The sequence below is a fragment of the Notolabrus celidotus genome, chromosome 4 (genome assembly GCF_009762535.1).
Source record: "Notolabrus celidotus isolate fNotCel1 chromosome 4, fNotCel1.pri, whole genome shotgun sequence".
Taxonomy (NCBI): Eukaryota; Metazoa; Chordata; class Actinopteri; order Labriformes; family Labridae; genus Notolabrus; species Notolabrus celidotus.
Window position 1 is genome coordinate 37,082,317 of NC_048275.1, and position 17,489 is coordinate 37,099,805.

General features: G+C 38.9%; 1 protein-coding gene across 1 annotated transcript in view; it reads left to right on the forward strand.

Moving 5' to 3' along the window:
- The window catches only part of pdzd8 (PDZ domain containing 8), a 70,151-nt gene that overhangs the window by 17,622 nt on the left and 35,040 nt on the right, over window positions 1–17,489 (forward strand). The window contains exons 2-3 of the mRNA XM_034681818.1: window positions 5,825–5,950; window positions 15,742–15,844. Coding sequence (XP_034537709.1) covers window positions 5,825–5,950; window positions 15,742–15,844 — 229 coding nt within the window. The remainder of the gene's footprint in view (window positions 1–5,824; window positions 5,951–15,741; window positions 15,845–17,489) is intronic.

Consider the following 17,489-nt stretch of genomic DNA (forward strand, 5'->3'; position numbering starts at 1 on the left):
TGGAAGTCTAAAACACCTAAGTACAACTTTCTAACAAAACAAAACAAAACTTCCTGATGTTTTGTCTGAGTTCACAGTAAAAAATGACCTAAATTTCCAGACGATTTTTAAAAAACTTCAGTATTTTCATCCATTATCAGACAAAACTAAAGTAAAACTGGTACTTTAAATGCAGCACAGTGAAAGATAAGGTTCTCCTGAATAAAATGATGTATGGCACTTGATGCTGAGTGCTTCAATAGGTTAGAAAAACAAGATAAATACAGGAGAGTCTGGCGCCCCCCAAAATGGTCTAGGTCTTTAAGGGTTAAGGCTCGTTAGCATCCCCTCCATTTCCAGTGGTTGGGGGGTGTAACTACCGGTTTAAATATATCAACTTTTTATTGAACATTTGTTCCATAACAACAATCTGTTCCTCACAACAACAGTCTACTACTGAGAATTAACACATGGTTATGAACTGTTGTAGAGTCTAGTACTTCACACCGCTGTGTAATGATGTTATTGATCCTTTACCTAAAGAAGCCCTGATAGGTAGCTGAAGTAAAAATGTGTGCCTCTGTTGACCATGAGAGATAATGATAAGAATAAAAACACCAGCGTTAGCCGCATGCACGACTGCAAATAATTGGCCAATTAACTAATTGCGCCATGAAAGCAAGGCTGGTGCAAAACGTCATATGTCCAGGGAACCTCCTGGAAAACCCCTATCCAACAAATTCAAACTGTGCATGCCCACTACGCATAAACAACAATACACATGGCAAGCGGTACTGGTGTGACTGAGAGAAGATCAAGAAGAAATGGACATTTTATTAGAAGAATCTAGAATGAACAAACAGCTGTTATCAGCAAGTCAATCCTCAAAGAGAACAAACAAGGAGAAAGGGAAAGTTTGGCTTCAGATCTTGAACTGGGTAAATACGTGTGGTGTTTCTGAGCACACAGTAGAAGACCTACAACATAAAATAATGTCTTTGCATATTTGGTCTTAAACGGTAACACATAAGCACGATGTCCTCCATCCTTTAAACAGCCTAACAGGTGTAGTAATCCTGCCGTTAGCACCTGTAATGGTGGGGTCTACCTCCATTAAATGTAATGCTTTGTTGGGGTGTTAACCTGGATCATGCAGACCGCTGATCTTTTTTTTTCACCATGAGTACTAACGGCCTGTTTTCATCGTTAATGACTTGACATGCATACGGGCCCAGCTCTCCGCACATGTACCCTCACTCACACACACACACACACACACACACACACACACACACACACACACACACACACACACACACACACACACACACACACACACACAGTGCGAGCCGTTTTGTTCCATATTTACTCTGCTGATCTGTGCCGTCCCTCTCTTTAACCTCTGTCCCTCTGTCATGTACAGGCAGATAGTCCGACAGCGGGTGGTTTCAGAGGAGTCCAGTCCCCTTTAAGCTCTGCGTCTGTGTGTGTGAGCGATACAGGAGGAGAAGTGTGCATTGATCGGACTGTCTCTGTAGTTTAGCTGTTGTTTTGGCTGATGGCCCAGAAGCGAGAGATGATGAGGATTGTAATACAGCACAACTGTAATTTCCTGGTGATCCGAGTCGAGGAGAAGTTAAAAAACCGACATTAGCTGCTGTGCAATTTACTTTTCACCTCTTACTCACTGTTACATCAGATAACTACGTCTACTACGTCACAGATGTCCTGTTTCTGCTCGCAGCCCCTCAGTCAGGTAGGGATCTGTCTTTACGAGAGTGGAAAGTGACTGCTCAGGGGAATGACTCCAGCTCTATTGATTGCAAACTATTCAATAGAAGCTGGCCGGTCGGGTAGAAAGTGACGACACTGCAGCTCTGTGTTTCAGGGAGGCTGGAGTTCTTCTGAACATCAGGCCAACAAAAAGTGCGCACCTTCCCTGCTGGTCCACTTTAACCTTGAACAGACGCAGGCTGTTTCCGAAATCGCCTACTATACTAGCAGTACGTACTGATATGTCCAAAATTCAGTATGTAGTAAGTAGTATGTGAACAAGAGCAAAATCTGCAGTATGCCAAAACTCCCCGGATGTCTACTGATTCGGGAAAATATCTCAGTATGCATCGGACCAGTCTGCCTCGTGTACTGTTTCCCATAATGCACAGCGCTCGTTCTGCTTTTTCTTTTTCCTCATTTGTTGACAGGAGGAAATCTGTTTTTGGGTGCTGTGAAAGTTATCAAATTACATATAAACTACTTCCTAACTTTTTAAATCATAAATGGATGCTAAATAAGCTTTTTATTTATTGGCTTCACCGTTGTTTACTTCCGCTTTCCGAAACCGGAAATTCAGCAAAGTCTGGCTCAGCATGCTGCATGACAGATCGAACAGAACAGTCATACTACAGACTAAATTCAAACGCAGTATGTTGTAGGCAATACCTACTGTCTACTACATTAGTAAGTAGTATGTAGCAGGCCGTTTCGGAAACAGCCCCAGTCTCTCAGGTATCTACAGCCCTGCAGTGTTTTATCTATCCACAGGGGGGAGCAGTTAGACTTTACTGCTATCGGTACTTAACGTTTGCTGCTTGGGACCATAGACTGTGTAGAAAATGGACCTAGTATCTTTTGACGTCACCCATCTGTTCCTGAGCGCTGTTTTGAAGCTGATCATCAGTGGGTGCCATATTGGAAATGATGAACTCAACCTAACTTCTGTCAAGCCTTTTTGCTAACAGATACATGGTGCCCAGCTATTATTGTAAACACTGTAGATTAATACTGAAGACATCAAAACTATGAAAGAACATATATGGAATTATTGAATGAACCAAAAAGTGTTAAACAAAGCAGAATCTGTTTTATATTTTAGATTCTGTAAAGTAGCCCCCTTTTTCCTTCATGACAGCTTTGCACACTCTTGGTATTCTCTCAGTCTGCTTCATGAAGTGGTCTCCTGGAATGGTTTCGAATTAACATGAGCCTTGTCAAGAGTTCATTTGTAGAATGACTTGCCTTCTTAATGTGTTTGAGACCATCAGTTGTGTTGTTCAGAGGTAGGGTTAGTACACAATGGATAGTCCTATTTGACTACTGTTGTAATCCAGATTATGGTAAAACCAGATTATTTCATAGTTTTGATGTCTTCAGTATTAATCTACAATGTTGGAAATAATTAAAATAAATAGAAACCATTGAATGAGAAGGTGTGTCCGAACTTTAGACTGGTAGTGTATATAAAACATCACCATAATCAATCAGAGGCATTAAATTAGCAGCAACAAGTTTTTTCTTTGCAGCAAAAGAAAAACATGACTGATTTCTGAAATAGAAACCAAACCTCAGTTTTAACTTCTGTATGAGCTGTCAAATGTGAAGCTTAAAAGACAGTGAGTCATCCATTACGAATCTTAGGTATTTATAAGAAGATACAGGCTCAATCACATCACCCTGAGACATAGTAATGGAAGGCAGGTTTACTGGCTTTATCTTTGAATTTTTAAACATCATGAGTTTTGTTTTATCAGGGTTCAAGATAAAAATATAAATGTTAATTAAACCGACTTGATGGTTTGCAAACTGTTTAAAACCTGCGTTTAGTTGAAAATAGTGCAAAGACAACATATCAAATGTTGAAACAGAAATAAGTTATTGTTGTGCTTGTTTTACATTTATTTTAAAGCATGTTTCCTGTTCATCAGCTCTTCTTTGAGCAACACTCTGTAAACATTGGTTAACCCAGGAGACCAGGTTCTGGACTTTAAAGGTGACATATCATGCAAAATTGACTTTTTAATGGTTCTTTACCTGAAATATGTGTCCCTGGCATGTCTACAAACCCCCCGAGAATGAAATAAATCCATTCTGCCCCTGTTCTGATTTCTCCACCTTTCTGTAAATGTGTGTGAAACGAGCCGTTTCAGACTTCAGTGTTTTTGTTACGTAACAACAATATCCGGTCTGTCACGGAGTCAGAGCTCGGAGCTTGTTCAGCCCACAGACTGTATAAAATACAACTCAACTCCTCCTCCGTTTTTCATTTTCTGCACAAATGTGTGCTAACAAGGAGCTTAGGAGGGAGGCATGCTAGTTGTAGGCTGTCTTAATAAACACAGAGGTCGGTTTTACTCCCCAAGTCTGCAGATTTGAAGATCTAGTGGATGATTTTTATTTATCATGGATAAGTGCTAGTGCTAGTTAGCATAGCCACATAGCTACATGTTCATAGCTGTAGCTGTGTACCAAGACACACGTCGACATACTGATAAATAAAACAACAAGAAACACTCAATCTGTGACCAATGGTTCAGAAAGGTCCTGCTGCAGGCGCCTCTCCGTCAGGATCAGATTCTGGATCAGATTCAGAGGGTTGAAGTAACCTGATCTCTGAGCAGCCGTGTATATTCAGCCAACATGTAAACATTAGATCAACGTGCTGGACAGCCGAGGCACATCCACTTCCTGAGGGGGCGTGGTCAGAGAGAAAACAGAGTGTTCTGAGGAGGACTGAAGAAGAGGGTTTTTCAGGCAGACCAAAATCTGATTTCAAAGTGTTTTTTTGAGCATAAACTTTAAAGACATGTTTTGGGGACCTCTTAGACCAATATATATTGATGAAAAAAGCGTGATATGTCACCTTTAAAGTGAAATGTTGTCCCATTCTTGCCTGATAGAGGACTTCAGCTGCTTAACAGTTCAGGGTCTCCTTTGTCGTATTTTATGTTTTCAATGGGGGACAAGTCAGGACTGCAGGCAAGCCACTTCAGCATCTGGACTCTTCTACTACAGAGCCATGCTGTTGTAATACGTGCATGTGGTTTGGCGTTGTGTTGCTGAAATCTGTAAGGTCTTCCTGAAGACGTCATTGTCTGGATGGCAGCATATGTTGCTCCTAAACCTGTAGATATAGTTCAGCATTAATGGAGCCTTCACAGATGTGGAAGCTCCCCATGACATGGACTCTTATGATCCCCATACCATCAGGGACGCTGGCTTTGAACTGTGAGCTGATAACAAGCCTGGTGGTCCCTCTGCCACTTTAGAGTGGAGGACACAGCGTCCATGATTTCCAAAAAGAATGTCAGATTTTCATCAGACCACAGGACAGTTTTCCACTTCTCAGAGTCAAACACTGTAGAATAATAATACAGACAACAGAGGTGAGCGTTCAAGTTTAAAGCAGAGAAGCTTCCCTTGTTTACCTCATCACTCTGTGAATTCTCCTGACTCGTACCTGCAGCGTTCACACATCAGCTCACCTCAGCTTCTTCCTTCTTCTGCACATTTTACTGGAGAGCTGGCAGAATAAGTCCTGATGAGTTCAGGGTGAAAAATGTGTCACACACATGCACAGTACCCATATGACCGCTCAGAGGGATTCAGCTTGATCAGGATACAGATGATGTTTTCAACAGAGTGAGAGCAGCAGCAGCAGCAGCAGCCTCAGGGCACGGGAGCAAAGGGCTGATGTGTTCTCTCAGACGTCTTGTTTTTACAACAACACTCAGGCCTGCTGCACCTGAACCCAGCTCTGCACCACACACACCACACCCAGCACAGGTAGTCACTGTGGGGCTAAGTCTCAGTGTGAGTGTGAATACCGGGTCATTCTTCACAAACAATCAAACCTGAACTGAAGCATTACATCCTGTGCTCTCATACCTTTCAAAACAGGTTTTACACATCTGATGAGCTCAAGGTCATGTTTTTTGTACACAGAGGTTCATGAGTGTGGTTGCACTCCTCAGTTGTTTTAAAGGATGATTTCTCTGTGTACTGTAAAAATCAAAGTGTGAATTCTGACTTTAATGTGACTCTGTGTCCCCTGTGTCTCTGTCTCCAGATATAAGCCCTTCTTTCCGTTCCAAGTGCAGCCTCCGCTGGGTCCGGCGTGTGATCTGGACCTGTCAGTCCAGGACAGCAGGCTGGTGGAAGGCCGACTCAAAGTCACCCTCATTGAATGTAGCAGGTGAGACACTGAAGTTCCTTTGGTGATTCCTGACACACTTGAGGTATGTGGACATCTCTGTCCTCAGATAACCTCTTTGTAACCTGACGCTGTTCGTCCTGCCGTGGGTCGGCCCTTCTGCTTGACTTTTAGGAAACTTAAATGGGGTCATGTGACCCCCAGAGAATTCAAAACAGCATCATATGTTGGAGATAAGTGATGTCTTAGGTCACCACCTCTGTAAGGAGATGGTTGAGATGTCTTCCTTCACACCTCCTTCAAATCAAAGCTCTTCTCTGTTCAGAATCTGAACCTTGCTGTTCTCTAACAAAATCAATCTTTGAACCACACTGACCTGTATGACTGAGAACATTCATACATCTGTGTGCATGGTTAGACTATCTGTGTTTTATTATGAGGAACATCAGCCAAACAGACGCCTGACGGACTTTACTCTTCTAAAATTAAGATTTTATTTTCTCCTAATTATGACTTTATTCTCCTTAAATCAGGACTTTATTCTCCTTAAAATAAGACCTTATTCTCCTTAAATAAAGACTTATTCTGCTAAAATTAAGATTTTATTCTTCTTAAATTATGACTTTATTCTACTAAAAGAATTAATTCTCCTTAAACTAAGACTTTATTCTGCTAAAATTAAGATTTTACTCTCCTCAAATTATGACTTTTTTTCTCATTAAATAATGACTTTATTTTTCTAAAAACAAGAAATAAATCTCCTGAAAGTAAGATTTTATTTTGCTAAAATGAAAACTTTACTCTCTTTAAATTATGATTTAATTCTCCTAAATTTAAGACCTTAATCTCCCTAAATTAAATCTTTATTCTCCTAAAATTGAGACTTTATTCTTGTAAAATGAAAACTTTCTTCTGCTAAAATTAGAAGTTTATCTCCCGTAAATTTAATCTTTATTCTCCTTAAATTAAGACTCTATTCTCCCTCAAACTAAAACTTTATTCTGCTAAAATTAAGATTTAAATCTCCTCAAATTATGACTTTATTCTCCTTAAATAATGACTTTATTCTCCTTTAATCAGGACTTTATTCTCCTTAAAATAAGACTTTATTCTCCTTAAATTAAGACTTGTTCTGCTAAAATTAAGATTTTATTCTTCTTAAATTATCACTTTATTCTTCTTAAATTATGACTTTATTCTACTAAAAGAATTTATTCTACTAAAACTAAGACTTTATTCTGCTGAAATTAAGATCTTAATCTCCTCAAATTATGACTTTATTCTCCTTAAATTCTGACTTTATTCTTCTTAAATTCTGACTTTATTCTTCTTAATTTATGACTTTATTCTTCTTAAATTATGACTTTATTCTTCTTAAATTATGACTTTATTCTACTAAAAGAATTAATTCTCCTAAAACTAAGACTTTATTCTGAAAAAATTAAGATTTTACTCTCCTCAAATTATGACTTTATTCTCATTAAATAATGACTTTATTTTTCTAAAAACAAGAAATAATTCTCCTGAAAGTAAGATTTTATTTTGCTAAAATGAAAACTTTACTCTCTTTAAATTATGATTTAATTCTCCTAAATTTAAGACTTTATTCTCCTAAATTTAAGACCTTAATCTCCCTAAATTAAATCTTTATTCTCCTAAAATTGAGACTTTATTCTTGTAAAATGAAAGCTTTCTTCTGCTAAAATTAGAACTTTATCTCCCGTAAATTAAGACTTTATTCTCCTTAAATTAAGACTCTATTCTCCCTCAAACTAAAACTTTATTCTGCTAAAATTAAGATTTAAATCTCCTCAAATTATGACTTTATTCTCCTTAAATAATGACTTTATTCTCCTTTAATCAGGACTTTATTCTCCTTAAAATAAGACTTATTCTGCTCAAATTAAGATTTTAATCTCCTCAAATTATGACTTTATTCTACTAAAAGAATTAATTCTCCTAAAATTGAGACTTTATTCTTGTAAAATGAAAACTTTCTTCTGCTAAAATTAGAACTTTATCTCCCGTAAATTAAGACTTTATTCTCCTTAAATTAAGACTCTATTCTCCTTAAATAATGACTTTATTCTCCTTTAATCAGGACTTTATTCTCCTTAAAATAAGACTTTATACTCCTTAAATTAAAACTTTATTCTGCTAAAATTAGAAATTTATCTGCTATAAATTAAGACTTTATTCCCCTTAAATGAAGACTCTATTCTCCCTCAAACTAAAACTTTATTCTGCTAAAATTAAGATTTTAATCTCCTCTAATTACGACTTTATTCTCCTTAAATAATGACTTTATTCTACTTAAAACAATAATTAACTCTCCTAAAATTAAGACTTAACTGTCCTTAATTTAAGATATTATTCCCCTTAAATTAACACTTTATTGTCCTTAGATTTAAGACTTTATTTTACAAGAAACACTAGAGAGAGAGCTTTGAATGATGTCAAGTAAAAGGTTGAAAGTTGGATTTGAAACTGGACCCCTACTTTGAGGACTTGTACCAGGGGCATCATTTACCCACAAAGTCTTGATTTGTGAGTCAAATGAAAGTCTTCCTGCATGCTGACTGACCTGCAGGCAGTTTCCATCCATATCCATATCCATATCCGTTATAAAAGCATAACTTTTATAACGTTGTTTTTGTGATCCTCCAGAAACACATGACTGTCTGCAGAGATGTAAATGTTATAAACCAGATCTCTCTTTACTGTGGGGAGTACGTGCTCATCACACACACAGGCTCTCAGTGAAAGACAGATGAGAGGGAGAGATTATTCTGAGTTGTTTTCAGGTTTTTTTGCCAAAATGAAAAAAGGAAGAACAATCAGTTTTTGGCTCAGGTTACATTATACTCTGTTTATTTCAATGGAAATCATTAACATTTAATCTGATGAGCCTGCGGTCAATGACGTGTGTGCTGGACAGACTCAGCGCCCGCCCCACCTGAGGAGGGCGCTGACAAAGATAAAGGCAAAATAATGCTGAAAACAAACAAACAAATCCTTTCTTAATGTTGATGATTTGATGAACTGATGACTCAGCATTTTAAAACTCAGATGATGAAGAATATAGAATAGGGATGTCTAATGGAACCAGCCTCTGTATGAATGGTTGACTGATAAAGAAATCTAAATGTGATATCTTCATCATCTCCTCAACAGCAGCAGCTAACGCTAACATTTCTCAGTGTCTTGAAATCCTAGCATGTGCAAAGCTCTTTAAAGTGGACACACACACACGCGCACACACGCACACTCTCTCACCAGGCTCTCCTTTCTGAGACACACACACTCGCTCTTTGTCCAGAGCTGGCATGTTTAAATTTTAATATGCCAAAGAGTCAAATCAATTAGCGCAGGCTCGCCTTAATAAAGAGGCTTATCCTCCGTTGCCTTGGAGAGAAAGACGGGCTCTGTGTGCTCTGATATGTGTGAGTGTGTGTGTGTGTGTGTGTGTGTGTGTGTGTGTTGTGGTTGGGTGTGTTTGATAGACCACAGATTAGGCTCTTAAATGAATAATTCATGCTCTGCCCATTATAATCATAAAGCCTCTCTTCCTTCCTGACCATCTGAAGTCATCCTCCTCAGTGAAGGTGTCGGGTTGTGAGTTTGGACAGTGTTGTCTTCATTATGACCAAATATGGGCGTTAAATGATGTCATACCTCATGCTTTCTGGAGAGGGGTTTTCTGTGTCAAACACATTAGACATGTCCAGCAGAGGGAGCTGTCCCCTGTAAAAACATGATGTGTGAACTCTTCCAAAGAAAAGAGTGAATCCAGAGAGGAAGACGAGCAGCAGCAGGTCTCTGAGGAGTCACTCTGCTCCTGGATGATTGAGTTGATTTCTGATGTTAAAGCTTATTTTGAGGTTCACTGTGTTTCAGAATGATGAGGTCACAGATTACATTCATATCTATGCTTAGTGTAGTGACCTCCTTCGTACAGCAGGGGGCAGCAGCCGCTCAAAAACATGCTGCTGTATTCTCATCTCATGTATTCAGTGTGACGTCCACAGTCAGGTGTGGTGAAGTGTTCCCAGTCCAGCTCCACTGTTTCACAGTTACAGGAGTGAACAGTGACTCAAAGAGGGAATGGAGAGTGTGATAGGGCAGACACGGAAAGAGCTTAAAGTCCCTCAGCAGCAGAGTTCAGAATCACTGCTCCTCTCTCTCAGTCGCCTCACATGGAGGAAGATGTTTCCTTTTACACCTTTTAGATTTTAATGTTTGTGAACTTCAAAAACAGGTGATCTGATGCTGCTCAGAGAGACCTGTTTCTACCATACATTAAGACCCAGGATCCAAAACTACGTCTGCAGGACTGGATACACATGAGTTTGCTTTTTGATAAAGACTCGTGAAAAACTCTGATAAAGATAAAGGTACTGAGGCTATAGTCCTCCATGTGGGTGGTCCTGGTTCAGTCCCAGCCTTCGTCCTCTTGACTGCTCATCATTCCTCATTCAGTTTCCTCCTTCCTTATCCTCTTCTGCTCTTAATAATTCAATTCAAACCTTTATTTATTCTCGAAAAGACATTGAGGTTTCCCTCATTTCCAATGTCGTCGAGATCACAGTTAGATTAGAAACAACAAACAAACAAACAAACAAACACAATCATACACAAAATAATACACGAATTAAAACAGATACAGTTTGAGACACAGTGGTCAAAAATCAAGGTCTTGAACTCTGCAAGAGATGGAAAGGATGTCAGCTTCAAGGTCTGTTGGAGGGTATTCCATGATTTAGGAGCATCAATGGAGAATGCTGATCGACCCAGTTCAGTATTTATTCGTGGTACTTTCAGAATGAGCCAATCGGAAGAGCGAGTCCCATAGGATCCGCAATTCCATTCCAACAAGTCTGTGAGGTAGGTGGGGAGCTTTCCAACAAGCGCTTTAAAAAAAAAATAAAAGCCAGTGTTTGTTCCTCCTTTGCTCAAGAGAGGGCCAACCAACCTTCTCATACAGGACACAGTGATGAGTGTCATATCTGTCACCAGTTATAAATCTGAGAGCAGAGTGGTAAACAGAGTCCAAGGGTTTTAGTGTTGAAGCTGCAGCATGTCTATAAACCACATCACCATAATCTAAAACAGATAAAAACACTGCTTCAACAACTCTCTTTCTACAAGACAGTGGGGAGCTGGATTTATTTCTGTACAAGAAACCAACTTTCTGTTTTAGCTTGGTGGCAAGAATGTTTATATGGCTTTTGAATGTTAGATTCTCATCAAGCCATATACCAAGGTATTTAAATTCAGTGACTCTTTCTATTTTAACTGCATTTAAAGTGGATATGTGTACATTTTCATCATCAATGTTTCTGGCCCTGGAGAACAACATGAATTTTGTTTTACTTTCATTCAGTACAAGTTTAAGATTAATTAGTGACTGTTGGAGAGTATTAAAAATAAAGACATAAAGACACACACACCCACTCAAATTAAATATGTGTTAGAGGTCAGGAGGCGCTGCTTACTCAAACATGATGTTTACATGATCCGACAAAATATATATATATCTCCTTCATCCCAGCGCTTTTATACAAAGATAATTCTAACTCTTCTGCACTTCTGTATATACTTTAGTATTATTTTATTTTATTTTATTTTATTCCTTCTTCTAATAATATCTAACTTTCTTACATACTGTTTATAAAAGCTCTTTAATGACCAAATTTCCCTCCCCGGGATAAATCAAGTATATCTGATTCTGACTCTAAAAACAAGCTCTGGTAGTATCATTAATAAAGATAATAATAATAATATATAATAAAAAACAGTCTTCTCATAAAAGTCAGGAGCCCTGGAGTTTTTAATTCATCCTACAACAAGGGTTCCCAAACTTTTAACTCAGCGATCCTCAAGATAAAAGTGCCAAAGACTCGTGACCCCCACAGGTGGTTTAATGTTGTGTCATACTTCATTTAGCTGGTCTGCAGAAGATCAGCCTTCTACATGCACGTGTGTGTCTGTGTTAAATTAACCTGCTGCTACTGATGCTTTTGTTATTGAACTTTATTTTAATGAAATATTTATTTATTTATTTTAATTAATACATTTTATTTTATTTTGATTTATTTTTTCTATTTATTCTACTTACAAGGGCCGTGCATATTAATGAACATTTCTGTAAATGTGACAGAGTTAGTTTCAAGGTGTTAAAACAGACTCCCTAAATAGCACAAGATTAAACAGAAAGCTGTGAGCAGAAAACTGTTGACCCTAAATCTACAAAACTAATTAAAAAATTTTAATTTTAAAATGTAACTTTGATTTCTGTCAATCTTTTTAACTTAATGGGTAAAATATGCATTTTAGATGACTTAAAAAAACATAAACACTCTGAAAGACGTCCCACGACCCCCTATTAGTGTCTTTGGAAACCCCTGTCCTACAACACAGGTCTGTTTTTTTTAACCTCACTCATGCTCAAAGCTCTGAATCATATGTTAAAGTGTGGATTAAAATAAATACACGATTAATTTATCAAAAACAAATTCATTTTAAAGCAGAAATGAAAATGTTGCGTCTGTGGATGAAGAACAAGAAAACCTTTATGATCTCAGGATGACGCTCCAGTTTTAAATTTATGAGGACATCAGATTATGATCCTCCTTACTGTTCTAAGATGAACCTCTCATGTCTCTGAAAACAAAACACCACGGCTCAGTGTCCAACATGGATCATAGGTCTTCATACATCAAACAGGGGGATTAGGACTTTCACCCTCATTTCAGATTCAATCCTACAAACTGTATTTTACTTAAAGTTACTTTTCTGTTAGTCCTTGACTTTGAAAGGAAACTTCTGTAAGATTCAAGGATTCAAAGTTTTGTTATTCAACTCAACTCAAACTTTATTTATAGAGCGCGTTTAAAGCTAGGGTTGGTAGTCTCGGAAAACCAGCATGAATTTGAATGTAGCTTTTCCTCATGACTCCGTCTAACCCCTCCCCTCCTCCCTCAGAGCTCCTCCAAAACGACGCCCCCCCGCTCACATGCACGAGCGCCGCTGATTCTCGACCATATGATCGTGACTGATCCAAAACCGGTCCTCACCAAAACATTATCATAGAGAAAGTTAAAAACACAAACAAACATGGCTGCTGTTAGTACTCACAACTGTCATGCTAGCATTATCCAGTTGTACTGGTGACACGATATCAGGAGAAAAGTTATAACACATATATAATACTGTAACAGCTCTACTGTTTGTTAAACGTGTTCAGTGTAGATGTTCTTAATTCCTACAGTGTTGACAGTCAGTGAAGGCATCAGGAGAGGTGTAGAGTGTGTGAGCGGGAGAGAGGAGAGACAAGAGGAGAAGTTCTTCATTCATTCAAACATTGATTGTTGTTTTGTTGGTTGGTGTGATCACGGCCGACAGTGACCGGTTCTTAAAACTCAACGTGTTCACGAATCGGCTCGTCATCCCTACAGCGTCCGGACGGACGCTACAATAAATATATATTTTCTGTAGGACTTACTGAACGTCATTAATTATTCTGCTTGTTGGTGAGAGCTTTTTAGACTCTGATCCGGACTACAGTCCTGAGTAAAGCACCTCATCGGGTCAGAGGGGACAGGCCCGAGGTCGAGCGAGAGGGGCAGTAAATAGAGTCAGGGGAAGTAGAGGCAGGAGACGGGGACTCGGAGGAGTGCACGCCGGGAAAATGTACACGCAGGAGGAGGGCAGAACGGCTGGACGGGATTTGATTGGTTTAAAATTTGGGGAGCCAAAAAACGGTGATTGGTTGGTGTTTTCCCAGGTTTACTCCGGCTGTAGATAGCAGTTTTTTTTCACTCTTTTTTAGGAACACATCATGTATTGATTGCCATCAGGACATAAAGATAATTTTAACCAGTATGACAAAAAGTGGATCTAAATCTGATTACCAACCCAGCTTTAAAACAACCAGAGTTGACCAATTCCTCTACAGATCAAAACAGCACAAATGACAAAAATAACCCAAACAATGTCAAAGATACAATACTAAGATACATAAACACAGTGCAAATATATAATAGAATAAGATAGAATAAAATAAATACAAATGTAATTAAAATGATGCCAGATTTCCACTCAATCTTGATGAAAAGCCAGGGAGAAGAGGTGTGTCATAAGAACACAAGCTGTCTCATGAGGTGGAGCGAAATTTAGTTTCTCAGGTCCTGTTTAAAAGCTACAATAAGAAGACACACAATAAAAAAGACAAGCAAGAGCATTTAGACTGCAAGGAGCAGCATACATAATGTGATTCTGTTCAAATGATCCAGACGGGGGCGCAGTTGGCCTAGCGGTTTAGGCACGTGCCCCGAATACAGAGACTATAGTCCTCATGGCAGCAGTCACTGGTTCAACTCCCGGCCTCTACCATTTGCTGCATGTTTTCCCTCTCTCTATACTTATCACTTTTCCTGTCTACTATCAATAAAGGAGAAAATGCCCAAAGATATAACTTACAAAGAAAAAGAAAGATCCGGACAGGAAACCACAAACTCCTGTGATCAGATGAGTACAGGTAGTTTACTCTGGGACGCTGAACGTTCAAATCTTAGACAAAGCAGGTTTTTTATTTGCATCCTTCTGCTACATGACAACTCAAAAACATGTACAGTTATTTTTCCTCTGTAACATTCATTTTAATTTATTTCTAAATGAAATGTAGAGTCTGAAAAAAGAATCATTTTCCAACAGTGGAGATCTTTAGTCACTCTACTAGTCTTCCTCGTGTGGACTGTGTGAGTGTGATTTGATCATATATGCAGTGTTGGAAAAAGAACATGTCTTCATGACTGAAGTCAGAGTATAGATCCTCCTGGTCAAACATTCCTCCACTATAAGTGAAAGTTGTTCAGTCAGATCATGACTTGAATTAAAGTCCTGGAGTACTTTCTTTTAAAAATACTGAAGTATTCAAAGTACTTTTTAAAATATCTCTAAACGTATTTTCACAAAGCATGAGGTCAGTCAAGAATGCATGGGTGAACATTCTGCTCCGTTCTGTTTACCTAGAAAACATGATTTCAGATCTAAAAAGTCTACCATGAAATCTAAACTAAGTTACTACAAGCACAGACAAGTTTACAATGTTCCTCTGGAATCAAAGCAGTGTGTTAGCTCCAGACCTCCACATGCTTTCTCAGGTTAGATGCTGATGTTTTGGAGGCTGTGATGAAGTTTGTGTGGTAAACAGATCAGAGATTTACAAAAATACAGACAATCATTCTTTATTTCAAAACCTCAAACGTGGGTTTAAAATATGGCCGTGGTGCTCAGGTAGAGAATCATCATCCTTCTCAGTCATAGCCATCATCACCACGACTAAATGAACGACTGATCTGAAGAACGTTTGATCTACGCTCAACCCAGGTACGGCTACACCACTGAGACAAACCAAACACAAGGACACCAACAGTTTACGGTCTTTGGTATCTGATTTCAGAAAAGAAGATTCATCAGCTGACTTCAAAGATAAAGCAGAGAGTAACTAGAGCACTGATAGAAATGTAGAGGAGTCAAAAGGATGATATTTGTCTTTAAATGGAGTAAAAGTAATAAGTTCACAAAAAATAATACTCAAGTAAATGTGACAGTGACCAAAGAACCACATGAGTGTTTTGATCCGAATACACATTTTTGCATAGAAATGTGTGACATCAGCTTTTCCCAGCCCTGTTTCAAACTATGAATAGAGCACAGAGATACACAAACGTTCACAAAATCACTCAAGGCGAGAAAGTGATGATGGACAAGAAGTCAAAGAAACACAAGGATCACTCTGATGACTTTATTTCCTCCCCCTGTGTCTGCAGACTGTTCATCCTGGGCTCGTACGACAGAGAGACCTACGTCCACTGCACCCTGGAGCTGAGCAGCAACCAGTGGAAGGAGAAGACTCGCAGCTCCATCAAACAGGTGAGACATCTCACTCCTCCCTCCCCTCAGTTTCCCCTCCCTCTCCCCGGGTTCAGGGTTATTGTGCTTTAAGCTTCAAGGTGTGCTCTGTCGCTCCATCTTCATAAAGAAACACATATCGTGCTTCATGAAGGTTGTGAAGCAGCAAAAAATGATGGTGAAAACTTGGAATAAAGGAGCACTTTGAATATGTGTCCTGTCCACCAGCATCAGACTCAGAGAGGTGTTTATTGTGTTCAGATATCTGACCTCAGAGATGATGATCCACGCAGCGTAGGAAGGAAAGCACACTCTGGATTATAACATAGTACTTCAACCAGATCCATGTCCAATCCGTCTCTGATCCGCTGCAGTCCGGCTCCGTGCTCTCTCGTCTGTCAGAGAGAGTCTTGTGTATCTGATCCGGAGGACTCCGACCTGCCGGATCAGAGACGCAGCTGGAACGCAACGGAGCAGATCCAGTGGAAGTTAACACATTGACTAGAATAGAAACCTATCAGATCTGGTGCTGTGAGGGATCAGAGACGGATCAGGTGGAATTTGGCCGTAACACAAACACCTCTGTTATGAGCGTCACCCGATGGACGCTGTCTTACTGACACATTAATATGAGATTATTTCATCCTCCCTGATGAGATTGTCCGATTGTTGACATTTGAGCGGCAAAGGAAAACTTCAGCCCCCTCCGGGAAACCTTTTGTAATTGTTGCAATTCAGAGATATTACAGCTATCACATCAGGCCTGTTTGGAAGTGACTAATGAGCATTTTAGAGTGAAATGTCAACCTTAATTACCAGCTCTGCCCCCAGCAACGCCCGACGCTGCTCTCCTCACACTCTTCTGAATAATATACAGAGGCTCAGAGATTATTCCTGTTCTGGTGAGAACAGTAATTGTCCTGAACATCATGTTTATTGGTTTTGTTGGATGAAGAAGTGAAATATTAAACCTTCCACTTAAAACAGACCTGATTGTCTTCCTCCTCCTCTTATTCCTCCTCTTCCTCTCAGTGCGCTGCACCTCCCTTCATCAACAGTTTTATTTAAAATGTAATTTCAGGACCGATTTTGACTCATTTTATTTTTCAAACATTGTAAAACTTCTCCAATCAGAGGAGTTGGTAAAGTACTCTGAGATTTCATTTTCAGGACTCACTCTGACATGAAAATGTATTTACTTCTCTCATGTTTTTACAGCAAATACTTTTTGATGTCGACTCGATTTTACAGAGAAATAATAGTACAGAAAGAAATATATCACATCAGTCACAGCGGTCTCATACAGCCTGATGAGGTGTGTTTGGGCAAAAATCTGACAGAATAATAGATTTCATGATTCAGACGTCATGTTTCAATGTATCATGACAGTGCGTTTACACCAGAGGTTGCGCTAGACTTTTTCATTGTCTGTCATTTTGAATGACAGGGTCATAGAAATCCCGTCATATTCTTTCCCTTCATTTTAATTTTAAAATGATGATAATGACATGTTTCATAGCATTTAATTTTCATTCATTTTTAATTAAAGGTGACATATCACGCTTTTTTCATCAATATATATTGGTCTAAGAGGTCCCCAAAACATGTCTTTAAAGTTTATGCTCAAAAAAACACTTTGAAATCAGATTTTGGCATGCCTGAAGAA